The sequence below is a fragment of the Xenopus laevis genome, chromosome 7L, assembly GCF_017654675.1.
Source record: "Xenopus laevis strain J_2021 chromosome 7L, Xenopus_laevis_v10.1, whole genome shotgun sequence".
Classification (NCBI taxonomy): domain Eukaryota; kingdom Metazoa; phylum Chordata; class Amphibia; order Anura; family Pipidae; genus Xenopus; species Xenopus laevis.
In genome coordinates, this window is record NC_054383.1 from 129,871,434 (window position 1) to 129,884,838 (window position 13,405).

The window sequence follows — 13,405 nt, forward strand, 5'->3', positions numbered from 1 at the left end:
TCGCGAAAAATCGCCAGCGTAAAAACACACGCGGCGATCTTTTCTCTACTGTCGCTCGAAATTGCCTCGCTAGATCGCCGCGTGTGTTTTTACTCTGGCGATTTTTCGCGATTCCCCATAGACGCCAGCGCAAAAGTTTCCCCAGCGATTGCGGCTTAAAAGTCGCCGCGAGTCAAATCGCTGCGCTATCGCCTAGTGTGGCCTTAGCCTTATAGGATACAAATCAAAGCCTTGTCCTAATCTTTTTAAATAAGAGCATGAAGGACAAAATTCTTGATCTAACCAGTCTAAATGCTGTCATGGTTGGAGAATACAGAGATAAGGACTGGACTAACCTGTCTGTCTTCTACATCTTGCCTGTTTTGGCACATGGGTCACTGTAAGAGGATACAAGTCAAAGATCTTGTCTTAATCTTCTTTAATAAGAGCATGAAGGACAAAGTTCTTGATCTAACCAGTCTTCACGTTGTCATAGTTGGAGAATAGACAGATAAGGATTAGACTAACCTGACTTCTACATTTTGTCTGTATAGGCCCATGGGTCACTGTAAGAGGTTAAAAATCAAAGATCTTTCTCTAATCTTCTTCAATAAGAGCAAAGCTCTTGATCTAACCAGTCTAAATGTTCTCATAGTTGGAGGATAATGAGATAAATACTGGTCTAACCGGTCTGTCGTGTACATCTTGTCTGTATAGGCCTATGTGTCACTGTAAGTGGATACATAACAGCCCTAATCTACATATCTTCCATTTCTTATCCTTGGAGGCCCATGTGATACTGTAAAGATATAGGACTAAAGGTGGCCATAGAAGTGTAGATCCGCTCGTTTGGCGACGTTGCCAAACGAGTGGATCTCTCACCGATATGCCCACACTGAAGTGGAGGCCAAACAGGCGGTCGGATCGTGGGACCGAATCAACGAAAAGATGTAGATGCAATCCGACGGTATTTTCTAACCTCCCGGATCGCCATCTGGCCGACTTTCGCCCAAATATCGATCGGGAAAGCCCGTCGGGAGGCTCTTCACATGGGCCGATAAGCTGCTGACTTGGTCTGTCCTTAAGGTCTTGCAATAATCTTCCTATCTTCTGCATCTTGTCTGTACAGGCCCATGTGTCACCGTGGGAGGATGGACAACTAAAGTCTTATCCTAACCTATTGATTGTTTCTAGTTGTGTAGGCCCATGTTTCTAGTTGTGTAGGCCCATGTTTCTAGTTGTGTAGGCCCATGTTTCTATTTGTGTAGGCCCATGTTTCTATTTGTATACAAGACTAAGATCTTGCACTGTCCTATATATCTTGTACATGCTTTACAGGCCCATTTGTCTCTTTGGAATTACTGCCAGAAACTTGTAAGAAAAAAATATCAAATTTATTTGGCCTTTGTGTATCACTGTGGAAGGACACAGGGCTCAGGACTGACACAAACAGGTCTACCTTCTACATGCTGTTTGCAGGCCCCATATATAACTGTAGGAAGACAGAGACATGGATCAGTATACACTTCCCTGTCTTCTGTATGATGCAAAGATTTGGTACAGATATCGCTACTGAGTTATCGGTATTGAGTTACGGTATCTGCATTACTGTGGCAGCCACAATATCCTGGCATAGTATCAGTTTAGAAACCTTCTTGCAAACCAATAACCAAGACTTTTCTTGAGGCAAGGTCTAAGTTTGAGTTGTTCCTCCTCAATATCCCCCTTATGCACCGGGTTAGTTCCAAAACCCAAAAATTTACTTCAATATGTTTCGTGAATTATTCCCATTGAAGCCAAACTGCACAGATTCAACCCATCACTATTCATGAGTTTACCAGGGACCTATAAGCCAGGGATCCACAAACACCTGGCCGCGGACAGTCCTGAACTGGGCCGGCGAACAATGAACGTGGTGCGACGAATTTGAGGACGACCCCCCTCCGACAACCTCCCCGACCCCCTCCCTTGGGAAAAAATTTGCTCTTTTTTGGTCCCCAGGCCAAAAAAGGTTGGGGACCCCTGCTATAAGCGGTGTAGGAAATAATCGAAGGAAAGATTAAACCTGATAAGACCCCAGTCTTCTTTCAAGCTCAACTGCAATACATCTTACATTATCCAATAATATCACACTGTGGACTGTGATGGGGCTATAGAGAGCACACACCCCTGCGACTGTCTAGACAGGGACTGTTCTGTGATGTGCATAGATTTTGTTACATGGATATTATCGGCTCATATTGGGAGTCGTGTGATAAATATGCCGTATCTTTACGAGTAATGCATCTAGTGCCTGTGTGTTTCATTTCCAGCAGTGAGTGCTTTCAGCCCCGGGACGTGCTGGTCTGCGAGACCAAACCATCAATAATGCCAATTACTGCCCCATGTGTGCACCGGGGAGACTGTAATGTCTTCTCCCCTTAACTGGAAGTGACAGTCCTCCCCCCCCTCCCTCTGCCCCTTGGTCTCTCCCGCTCCTTTAACTTGGGCGCCTGGGACAGAGTATTTCTCTGGCAAAGTGACAGCTGGGTTCATTTTCCAACCGTAGGTAGTGAAACAGGCCCCGGAGCATGTTTAAAAGAACATTACCGGGGAAGTACGATTAAATTAGCTTATGCTGCCGATCCCTGCATGGCTGGAAGGCCAGGCTCACTTTTTTTTTTTTTTTACATTTTTTTATTTTCAGGGCAATGTACTCTGAGGATAGGATTTGTAGGTGAAATGAAAGCAGCTCAATTACAGTTATCAGCAGAAGGAATGTAAAACTGAGCCTCTCACCCCTCATGCTGTCACTGTTTGGTCTCTGCAATGAGAGGGCAATTAAAGTTTCAATTAAAGAGTATATGGCACGGTCTTGCTGCCTGCTGTATGCCATCACCCTCTAATGCCGAGCACAAAACCAACTGGCACTTACAGAGAGCTAGGCAAGGGACACAAAGGCAACGCACATACATATTATCCACAATGATCAGGGCCTGGGGTTTTCTGGATAACAGATCTTTACGTGATTTCATACTTTAAAGGGGAAGTAAAGTCTAAAATAGAATTAGGCTAGAAATGCTGTATTTTGTTTACTAAACATGAACTTACTGCACCACAAGCCTAATCAAACAAATGATTTATGCTTTCAAAGTTGGCCACAGGGAGTCGCCATCTTGTAACTTTGTTAAACATCTTTGCAAGACCAAGACTGCACACATGCTCAGTGTGGTCTGGGCTGCTTAGGGATCGCCATAAATTGTGTGTCATGTAATCTAATGTGGGCATTATAGTTTTTGTATTGTTTAATACAAACTTTCTCCAACTCTACATAACCAGTGGCTGCAGCAAAACAATCCTCCAAATAGAATCCCAGTGTATTTGTTTAAATCTGGCTCCATGATCTTTGTCCCTGCAGCTGGAGTTGGAAACGGTAAAGGGGATTTAAAGGCAAAAATAAAATCAAATGCAAATCTCTACAGTCGACTGCTCTATAGGGAAACAAACAAAGCTGCTTGAGTTCTGCATAGGCTCATCATAAGTATGATTGTTTCCCTGCAGAGCAGTTAGGGACTGACAATTCCTATCCACAGCAGTAAATGAAGGATGAATTTCACTGCATGCAGTCAGGTTTCTTATGAAAACGTTACACATTTATTAATTAAATTATATTGGAGATAGGTTTTTTGATTAAAAAAAATGGGATTTTATTTTTTTGCCCTGGCCATGTGACTTGTGCCTGCACTTTAGGAGAGAAATGCTTTCTGGCAGGCTGCTGTTTTTCCTTCTCAATGTAACTGAATGTGTCTCAGTGGGACATGGGTTTTTACTATTGAGTGTTGTTCTTAGATCTACCAGGCAGTTGTTATCTTGTGTTAGGGAGCTGCTATCTGGTTACCTTCCCATTGTTCTGTTGTTTGGCTGCTGGGGGGGGAAGGGAGGGGGGTGATATCACTCCGACTTGCACTACAGCAGTAAAGAGTGATTGACGTTTATCAGAGCACAAGTCACAAGACTTGGGGCAGCTGGGAAATTGACAATATGTCTAGCCCCATGTCAGATTTCAAAATAGAATATAAAAAAATCTGTTTGCTCTTTTGAGAAATGGATTTCAGTGCAGAATTCTGCTGGAGCAGCACTATTAACCGATTATGAAAATGTTTTTTTCCCCATGACAGTATCCCTTTAAATTCTGTTAGAAAATCATGTAAACATTAAATAAAACCAATAGGCTGGTTCTGCCTCCAATAAGGATTAATTCTATTTTAGTTGGGATCACGTACAAGCTACTGTTTTATTATTACAGAGAAAAAGGAAATTTTTTAAAATTTGGATTATTTGAATCAAATGGAGTCTACGGGAGACGGCCTTTCCGTAATTCGGAGATTTCTGGATAATGGGTGTGTATATATGAAACCTATGATTAAGGGAGTTGCTCCCGAAATGCGTCAGGTGATGGTGGTCTGTGACCTGTTGCGATTAACCACCCTTTTCTTTTTAACCGGAGTGCCGCCTTTCGATTTTTTTTTTTTGCAAGTCTGACTACAGTGAGAACGCTGGTGGCTGAGCACCCAATACCCCTTTTCAACGTGAACAAAAAAATTCCGCAGGACGACGATTGAGGGGACATGGCTAAAATAAATGTGATTTCTCGTTGACGTGCAATTTGGGATAGGAATCACAAATGCAACATTAAAATCCTGCCTCCAGCTTTGCATGCATAAATCTAAGAGTTACCTGAAGGGTTTGGACGTTAATAAACTCGGTCCTGGTGTATTACGAGCGCCAAAACCCATCTGTCACTGTCAGCCGTACCTTTAAGAGGCCCTGCCCCTTCATGTAGCCATTAATAAGATTAATTTATCACGCGCAAATGTTCGTGCTGCCCGCTGATAGGCAATTGTACGCTCAAACTAACAATTCCATTTCTATCAACGCCAGCAGCAGTCACATTCGGAATAATGGATCTCGAGGGCCCATGGTGGCCCCTGTATGTTGCAGAAGAGGGTGTGGAGCGGTCAATTGCTCCACTTCTGTAAAACGTATTCGTTTATTCTCACGGCCAGTTTTGGGTATGGGTCCCACAGAAAACAAGAGAGGGATCCCGTGGGGAGATAGTGGGAGCTCGGATTTTAGTAGTTTTTCTATTCCCCAGTTCGGGGGCCACAATAATCCGGCAAGTCCTCAATATTTTTCGAAGGGAACCTTGATTATAAAGGGCAACCCAGAACAGGAAAACTCCTCCAAGAGAGAGAGAGTGCCCCCTAGTGGCAGGTTTATCAAAAACAGCATCAGTCGGCTCCTTTGGCTTTAAAGTTCATCTTTAAGTTAACTTTTAGTATGTTATAGAATAGCCAATTCAAAGCAACTTTTCAATTGGTCTTCATTATTTCTTTTTTGTAGTTTTTAAATGATTTGCCTTCTGCTTCTGACTTTTTCCAGCTTTCAAATTGGGGTCACTGACCCCATCTTAAAAACAAATGCTCTGTAAGGCTACAAATTTATTGTTATTGCTGCTTTTTATTCCTCATCTTTCTATTCAGGCCTCACCTATTCATATTCCAGTCTCTTATACAAATCAATGCATGGTTGCTAGAGTAATTTGTACCCTAGCAACCAAAATGCTGACATTGCAAACTGGGGAGCTGCTGAATAATTAGCTCAATAACTAAAAAATTTAAATAAAAAAAATTGAAACCAATTGCAAATAAAGTACCACTATCTAAATCATACTAAAAGTTAATTTAAATATGAGCAACCCCTTTAAAAAACAATACATTTAGAGTTAAACTATTCAAATAAAGGTATGGGATGCATTATCCGGAAACCCGTTATCCAAAAAGCTCTGAATTACCGAAAGCCCACCTCCCATAGACTACCATTTTATCCAAACATTTTTTATTTCTTCTCTCTCTGTAATAAAGAAATAGGGACTTGTACTTGATCTCAACTAAGATATAATTAATCCTTATTGGAAGCAAAACCAGCCTATTGGCTTTATTTAATGTTTACATGATTTTCTAGTAGACTTAAAGAGATACTGACACAAGAAAATATTTTTTTTATATCTATAATAACATTGCCTTTGAATGCTTTTTATAATTTTGCCATAAAAGTATTTGCCTGATGCTTTTACATTACCTTTCTTACCCCCACGTTTCCCTATGAGGGGGCCGCCATATTTCTGCAGCAGGAGTCTGTTAGCAGTAGAAACTCTAAAAATGATCGGTATGACCTATAGGTAACTTTTAGGGGCAGATTTATCAAGGGTCAAATTTCGAGGGGTTTTAACCCTCGAAATTCGACCATCGAATTGAAATCCTTTGAATTCAATATCGAATTAGAAGGATTTAGCGCTAAAATAGCATTCGACCGCTCGAATAAAATCCTTCGAATCGAACGATTTTTAGCGATCGAACGAAGGATTTTTATTCGATGCCAAAAACTTTAAAAAAATGCACTGGAAGGTCCCCATAGGCCATATAGCAATTCAGTAGCTTTAATTTGGCGAAGTATTGAAATTCGAAGGATTTTTAAAGAGACAGTACTTAGACTATCGAATATTCAAACGATTTTTAATTCGAATTGAAGTCGAAGTAAATTCAAAGGCGTAGTATCCAAAGAATTACTTTGAAATTCGAACTTTTGGGACTTCGTAAATTCACTTGCCATTAGTAAATCTGCCCCTTAATGTAGATTAACATTTTGAAAATATATTTTTTAGTGTCAGTATCAATTTAAGGTATGAAGATCCAAATTACAGAAAGATCCGTTATCCGGAAAACCCCAAGTCCCGAGCATTCTAGCTAACAGGCCCCATACCTAAACAAATATTTTTTACATTTTTATTTCATTTTTTACTGGGTACAGAGAATGTAGACTGAGCAGAATGCCTAAGCTACAGACAGTCAGAGCTATTCAGCAGAGTAGAAGCTCCACCCGCTGGTCATCACTTTGCACTGCAAGTAAATAGAATTGTATGTCAACTTCTCAGACCAAAAAAAAAAAAAAAAAAGGTGCTTGTAAAATAATAACTGCTGCACAGCACAAACTTTATAGCATCGATATAGTTATTTTATAGTATTTAGCTGCCTTTCAAGCAACCACTATATAAACCACTGCAAGAAGAAAAAGAAGCACAAAACAAAATCCATCATTTATTGTATAGGAACTTTTATATATAAATGTGGGGATGTCACAAAATGTATTTTATAAGTTTATTGTTTAAGCCAGGATTGTACAGCTCTATCTGGCACCATCTCTCCCTACTATACCTGCTATCCCACAGTTACACTCCCTTCCCAGAGACTATTATCCACTGTTACTAAAGGCACCATCTCTCCCTACTATACCTGCTATCCCACAGGCACACTCCCTTCCCAGAGACTATTATTCGCTGTTACTATAGACACCATCTCTCCCTACTATACCTGCTATCCCACAGTCACACTCCCTTCCCAGAGACTATTATCCACTCTTACTATAGACACCATCTCTCCCTACTATACCTGCTATCCCACAGTCACACTCCCTTCCCAGAGACTATTATCCCACTGTTACTAAAGGCACCATCTCTCCCTACTATACCTGCTATCCCACAGGCACACTCCCTTCCCAGAGACTATTATTCGCTGTTACTATAGACACCATCTCTCCCTACTATACCTGCTATCCCACAGTCACACTCCCTTCCCAGAGACTATTATCCACTCTTACTATAGACACCATCTCTCCCTACTATACCTGCTATCCCACAGTCACACTCCCTTCCCAGAGACTATTATCCCACTGTTACTATAGGCACCATCTCTCCCTACTATACCTGCTATCCCACAGTCACACTCCCTTCCCAGAGACTATTATCCACTGTTACTATAGGCACCAACTCTCCCTACTATACCTGCTATACCACAGTCACACTCCCTTCCCAGAGACTATTATCCACTGTTACTATAGGCACCATCTCTCCCTACTATACCTGCTATACCACAGTCACACTCCCTTCCCAGAGACTATTATCCACTGTTACTATAGACACCATCTCTCCCTACTATACCTGCTATCCCACAGTCACATTCCCTTCCCAGAGACTATTATCCACTGTTACTATAGGTACCATCTCTCACTACTATACCTGCTATCCCATTAGTTCCTTTCTCAGAGACTATACTATACCTACAGCCACAGAGATGTTAGATTTTTCAATATTTAGAAATTAACCTAAAGCAAAAAGCAGTGCTATGTGTTGTGTATGCTGAAGCTTTGGTATATCAGAACACTGCAGTCCTTAGATGACAAGGTCACATCTGGGAAAGGTTAAGCACTGTAATGAGACGTCCCCCCCACAGGTTCCCCCCACAACATCATGCCCTCTGCAGTGAAACTGATTGAGTCTGACAGCACCAGTGGAGGAAACCATTACGGCTGCCCATAAGGTGCTGTTAATGCATTGGCAGTCGCAGTGGGTGTTACAGGGTGTATGCGAGTCAATTACAACTCCAACTGTCACCTCGTAAACAAGAGAGAAGCGTGGCGCAAAGCTTGCAGACTCCCACTGATAGGAGAACACACAATGAATACAGTTGCTTGGAGCACATCTGAAAGGCCGTCTGTCTGGCAACTGTCATGTAACTTTTAAAAGCAAAGTAACCTCCCTGCAAATTTATTATTTTTTTTTTTTTTTAGACATGAACACTGCCATTGGGGGCTGGGAGTTGGTCCAGAAGTGACAGCATTATAGGATTCACTAGATAAGATCCTTTCTATTTACCCACAATACATGACAGTTAGGGGCAGATTCACTAAGCTCGAGTGAAGGATTCGAATGAAAAATACTTCGAATTTCGAAGTATTTTTTTGGTACTTCGACCATCGAATTGGTTAAATTCGTTCGAATTCGAACGAAATCGAACGAATCGAACGAAAAATCGTTCGACTATTCGACCATTCGATAGTCGAAGTACTTGCCCTTTAAAAAAAACTTCGACCCCCTACTTCGGCAGGTAAAACCTACCGAAGTCAATGTTAGCCTATGGGGAAGGTCCCCATAGGTTTGCTAACCTTTTTTTGATCGAAGGATTTTCCTTCGATCGTTGGATTAAAATCCTTCGAATCGTTCGATTCGAAGGATTTAATCGTTCGATCGAACGAAAAATCCTTCGATCGATCGAACGAAGGATTAGCGCTAAATCCTTCGACTTCGATATTCGAAGTCGAAGGATTTCAATTCGAGGGTCGAATTTCGAAGTATTTTTAACTTCGAAATTCGACCCTTAGTGAATCTGCCCCTTAGTGTTGGCAGTGAATGGACTGAACATCTTCCTACAGCTGTAAGAGCATTTGCTTTTTTGATGGGGGTCAGTGACCCCCAACAAACCTTTTCAACCGATTTGGGAATTTTATTCTTAGACCATTTTTGAACATGTTGTGCTTTGTGGTTTAGGGGCCTTTCCCAGGAGGGTCTTTTAGTTTATCCAGAAAAACAATATATTGTTGTTTTCAGGACAAAATATGCTATATCGTGCTGTAATTCCACTTCTGTAAAAAGATTTAACCTTCAAAGTGTCTATTTTTCTTTAAAAAAATCCTGTTTCCCATTATACAAGCACGTATACTGTATCATAAACGTGATTTATTTTACACACGAGAACACCGCAGATGCGGAAAGTTCCATGTCTCCTGAACGCGCCAATACCAAATTTATGTAGTTTAAAGGATAAGTAAACCTTTAAAATAAGTGAATGTAAAATGAATGAGTGCTATTCTAAGTGATTTTGAACGTACATTCATTATTTCTTTTTGTTTTTATTCTAAGATATTAAAAGATACATGTACTGTTAATATGAATGAATTTTGTTACAAAAGCGCCACCTGCTGGTCATTTTCAGACCACCAAGTGTAGTGATGGCCGAATTTATTCGCCAGGCGGGAATTTTAGGCGAATTTCCTCCTTTCTCCGCAGGCGAATACATTTGCAAATTGACCGTGAAAATTTAGACGCCAGCGACATTTGCGACGCTGTCGACAATTAAACGCACCCACATTGACTTTAATGCGCATCAAAATGTCGCCGGTGTTAGAATTAGGGATGCACCGAATTCGGTTCGGGATTAAGCCTTTTTCAGCAGGATGCATATGCAAATTAGTGGTGGGGAAGGAAACCGTGCAACTTTTTGTCCCAAAACAAGGAAGCAAATGTTTTCCCATTCCCACCCCTAATTTGCATTAGGGATGCACTGAATCCACTATTTTGGATTCGGCCGAACCGCCGATTCCTTCGCTAAAGATTCGGCCGAATACCGAATCCTAATTTGCATATGCAAATTAGGGGTGGGAAGGGGTAAACATTTTTTACTTCCTTGTTTTGTGACAAAAAGTCACTGATTTCCCTCCCTGACCCTAATTTGCATATGGAAATTAGGATTCGGTTCGGCCAAGCAGAAGGATTCGGCTGAATCCGAATCCTGCTGAAAAAGGCCGAATCCCGAACCGAATCCTGGATTCGGTGCATCCATAATTTGCATATGCAAATTAGGATTCGGATTTGGTACGGTACGGTACTCGGGGTTCGGCCGAATCCAAAATAGTGGATTTGTTGCATCTCTAGTTGGAAATGTCGCTGGAGTAAATTTTGATGCCCGAGAACGGACGCCAGGGTCAAAATTCACGTTTCGCCGAATTTTTCGTCATTTCGCTACAAATTCGCCCATCACTGCCGCTCTGCTCAGCAATTAGAAAGGTTAAGTGAGAAAAGGAGGCAGAGACTCTTTGAACGTCAGGGAAGCACAATGTAGAGACAAAACAAAAGATGGCTTCTGCTTAATGCTGCCAAAATATTTCCTATAGATTGGTATCGGGCTGCGCGGCTGCGAAGACATAGCGAGCGGATGAAACGCACACAAATATGAAGGCGATACAAAGCAGGCCTTCTTTTTATAAGCCAATTACTCTCAATGATAATGACATTTACCTATGAATTTAATTCAGGACTGGACAATAACTTCGGATATCCAATCGGGCCCCGTAACAAACGCGGCCTGTAATCAGATCAGACTGCAGAAATGAAATATGCCGTTAGGATGAGGGACATTCATATCTGCCCATTCAGAGTAATGATGCTAAATGTATTGCCATTATTCAGCCAACCCACAGCAGCAGCGACTCCTGCTATTTAAATAGACTTCCTTCTGATACATTTCTCCGGCACGTACCGTATGAAAGAGAGAATTACGAGCTGGAAATAATATGATAAATAAGTCGCTTATTTATCCAAGGCGGAATACAAAAAAAATAAAAAAAACCGGCAATTTCAGTGATTGAGTGGAGGGAAACAAGTGCAGGTTTGCTTTATAATTTGTAAATTGCTTACACTTATCTGGAACTATAATTAGGCTAATTAGCGCTCTGGTGCCTGGTACCAGGTCTCTGTCCTTTGGGGAACCAGAGATGCGCTGAAAACAATGTTACACGGCAAAGCAAATGAGTTCAATAATAACAGGCCCCCTGTAATTTAATATGGATTACGCGGTGGATTGTCAGCATAATAATTATTTTCATTAATTTCAGGCCATTAATCCTGCTCTGAACCCACCTCGAAATGGGTAGTGGGCAGTTAAGGAGTGACCCGCGGATTCCGTTAGCTCTAAAAGTGTAGAATCAACACAAAACGACCTCCTTTAATTTCATTACAGACTTCAGAGCGATTATGATATTGATACGGAGTCCGTAAAGCAAAGGAAAAAAATATAAAAAAAAAGTGTTTTTTTATTAAAGGGGGGTTTAAAGGTAAGTACGATGTAGTCTGATATTCTGAGACAATTTGCAATTGGTTTTCATTTTTCATTATTTGTGTTTTTTTATTTAGCGTTTCATTCAGCAGCTCTCCAGTTTGCAATTTCAGCAATCTGGTTGCTATGGTTCAAATTCCCCTAGCAACCATGCACTCATTTGAATAAGAGACTGGGATATGAACAGGAGAGGTCTGAATAGAAAGATGAGTAATAAAAAGTAACAATAATAAACTTGTAGCCTTACAGAGAATTCGTTTTTTTTAGATGGGGTTTATTTAATGTTTAAATAGTGATAAGCGAATCTGTCCCATTTTGCTTCACCAAAAAATTCTCAAAAATGAAATAAAATTTGTGAAGCGGCAAAAAAATTGCGAAATGCATTGATATCCAGTTATTTTTTTTCATTACGCGCTTAAATTTTTACCACGCACGATAAGATTTCTCACTCCAAATGCATTAACATCAATGGGAGGTTTTTCTTGTGGCAACTTTTTTTGTCCAAATGCATTAATTAGGGTGGTGGCAGATGGGGAGATTAATCGTCCAGTGAAAAATCGTCTGGGAAAATTCGAAAATGATTCATGTGCCATCCCGCCAGCAATTCGTATTATTGCCGGCGAGAAGGCAATTCGGCGAAATTAGTCACCCGCAGTAGAGAAGATTTGTCATTGGGCGACTGATCTCCCTGGGTGCCACTACCCTTAAAGTCAATGGGCGTTTTTTCTTGTGGCGACTTTTTTTGTTCAAATATATTAGTCAATTTTGTCTTGGCGATTTTTGCCGCAGTTTTGCAAAAACAATTTCAGAGCAAATCAATGGCTGGTGAAAGATATTCGCTAATCACAAACATGTAGGCAAGGGAGAGTTACTTTCGCATTTCCGGGTGGATAAAAGATTTGCACCAGACATTTCTAGGAACACTTCACATGAGCGTTACTGGAATCCTGTGATTATCAGCAGTGAGTGGGAGTCGTACCTGGCATTGCTGTGGGCCGCAGCTTACAACGATGACTTCACTGACAATCTTCTTCTCCTTCAGCCTCACTGCTTCTTCCACTGCAATCTCACAGAAGGGATTCATAGAGTGCTTCACCCCATCTGTAACCACCCCCGTCTTATCGGGCTTCACCCGCACCTGGGAGAGAGAAGACAAGAGACATAAATATCACAGTAACACATGGGAACAGAACTGCTGCGGCTGCGGCTGCCGCATTCCCTATGTAAGCGCAGTACCGCTGTATGTCCTGATGCTGGTGTCAGGCGCTAATCGGAAGTACTGTAAGGGCTGGATTCCACGAGAGTTTCTGGTCGAATTGACGCCCTCAGACAAAAAGCAAGCGACAAGTCGAGTTAACCACTACATGGTCCGACTGTCGGATGAAGACACCGCTTTCTGCGTCCACGTCCGACACTGTCGCATGTAATGTAGTTGTTACCTCCCACTTTTCATTCAGTCTAATTATATCTTCACGCGTGCGACTCCATCCGACTTGTCGCCGGGTGTCGATCCGACCGAAAACGCTTGTGGAGTCCAGCCTTAAATGTAAGCACATAAATTTAAAGGGATACAGTCATGGTTTTTATCGAGTAGCTTTTATATCTAAATTACACTGTTTACACTACAAATCGTTCAGTATACCATAAAAATTTTTATTCCT

At 41.4% G+C, this 13,405-nt stretch overlaps 1 protein-coding gene across 1 annotated transcript in view; it reads right to left on the bottom strand.

The window, feature by feature from the left end:
• LOC108696826 (electron transfer flavoprotein subunit beta) overlaps positions 1-13,405 on the bottom strand; it is a 57,880-nt gene that overhangs the window by 31,691 nt on the left and 12,784 nt on the right. The window contains exon 2 of the mRNA XM_018226484.1: positions 12,724-12,882. Coding sequence (XP_018081973.1) covers positions 12,724-12,882 — 159 coding nt within the window. The remainder of the gene's footprint in view (positions 1-12,723; positions 12,883-13,405) is intronic.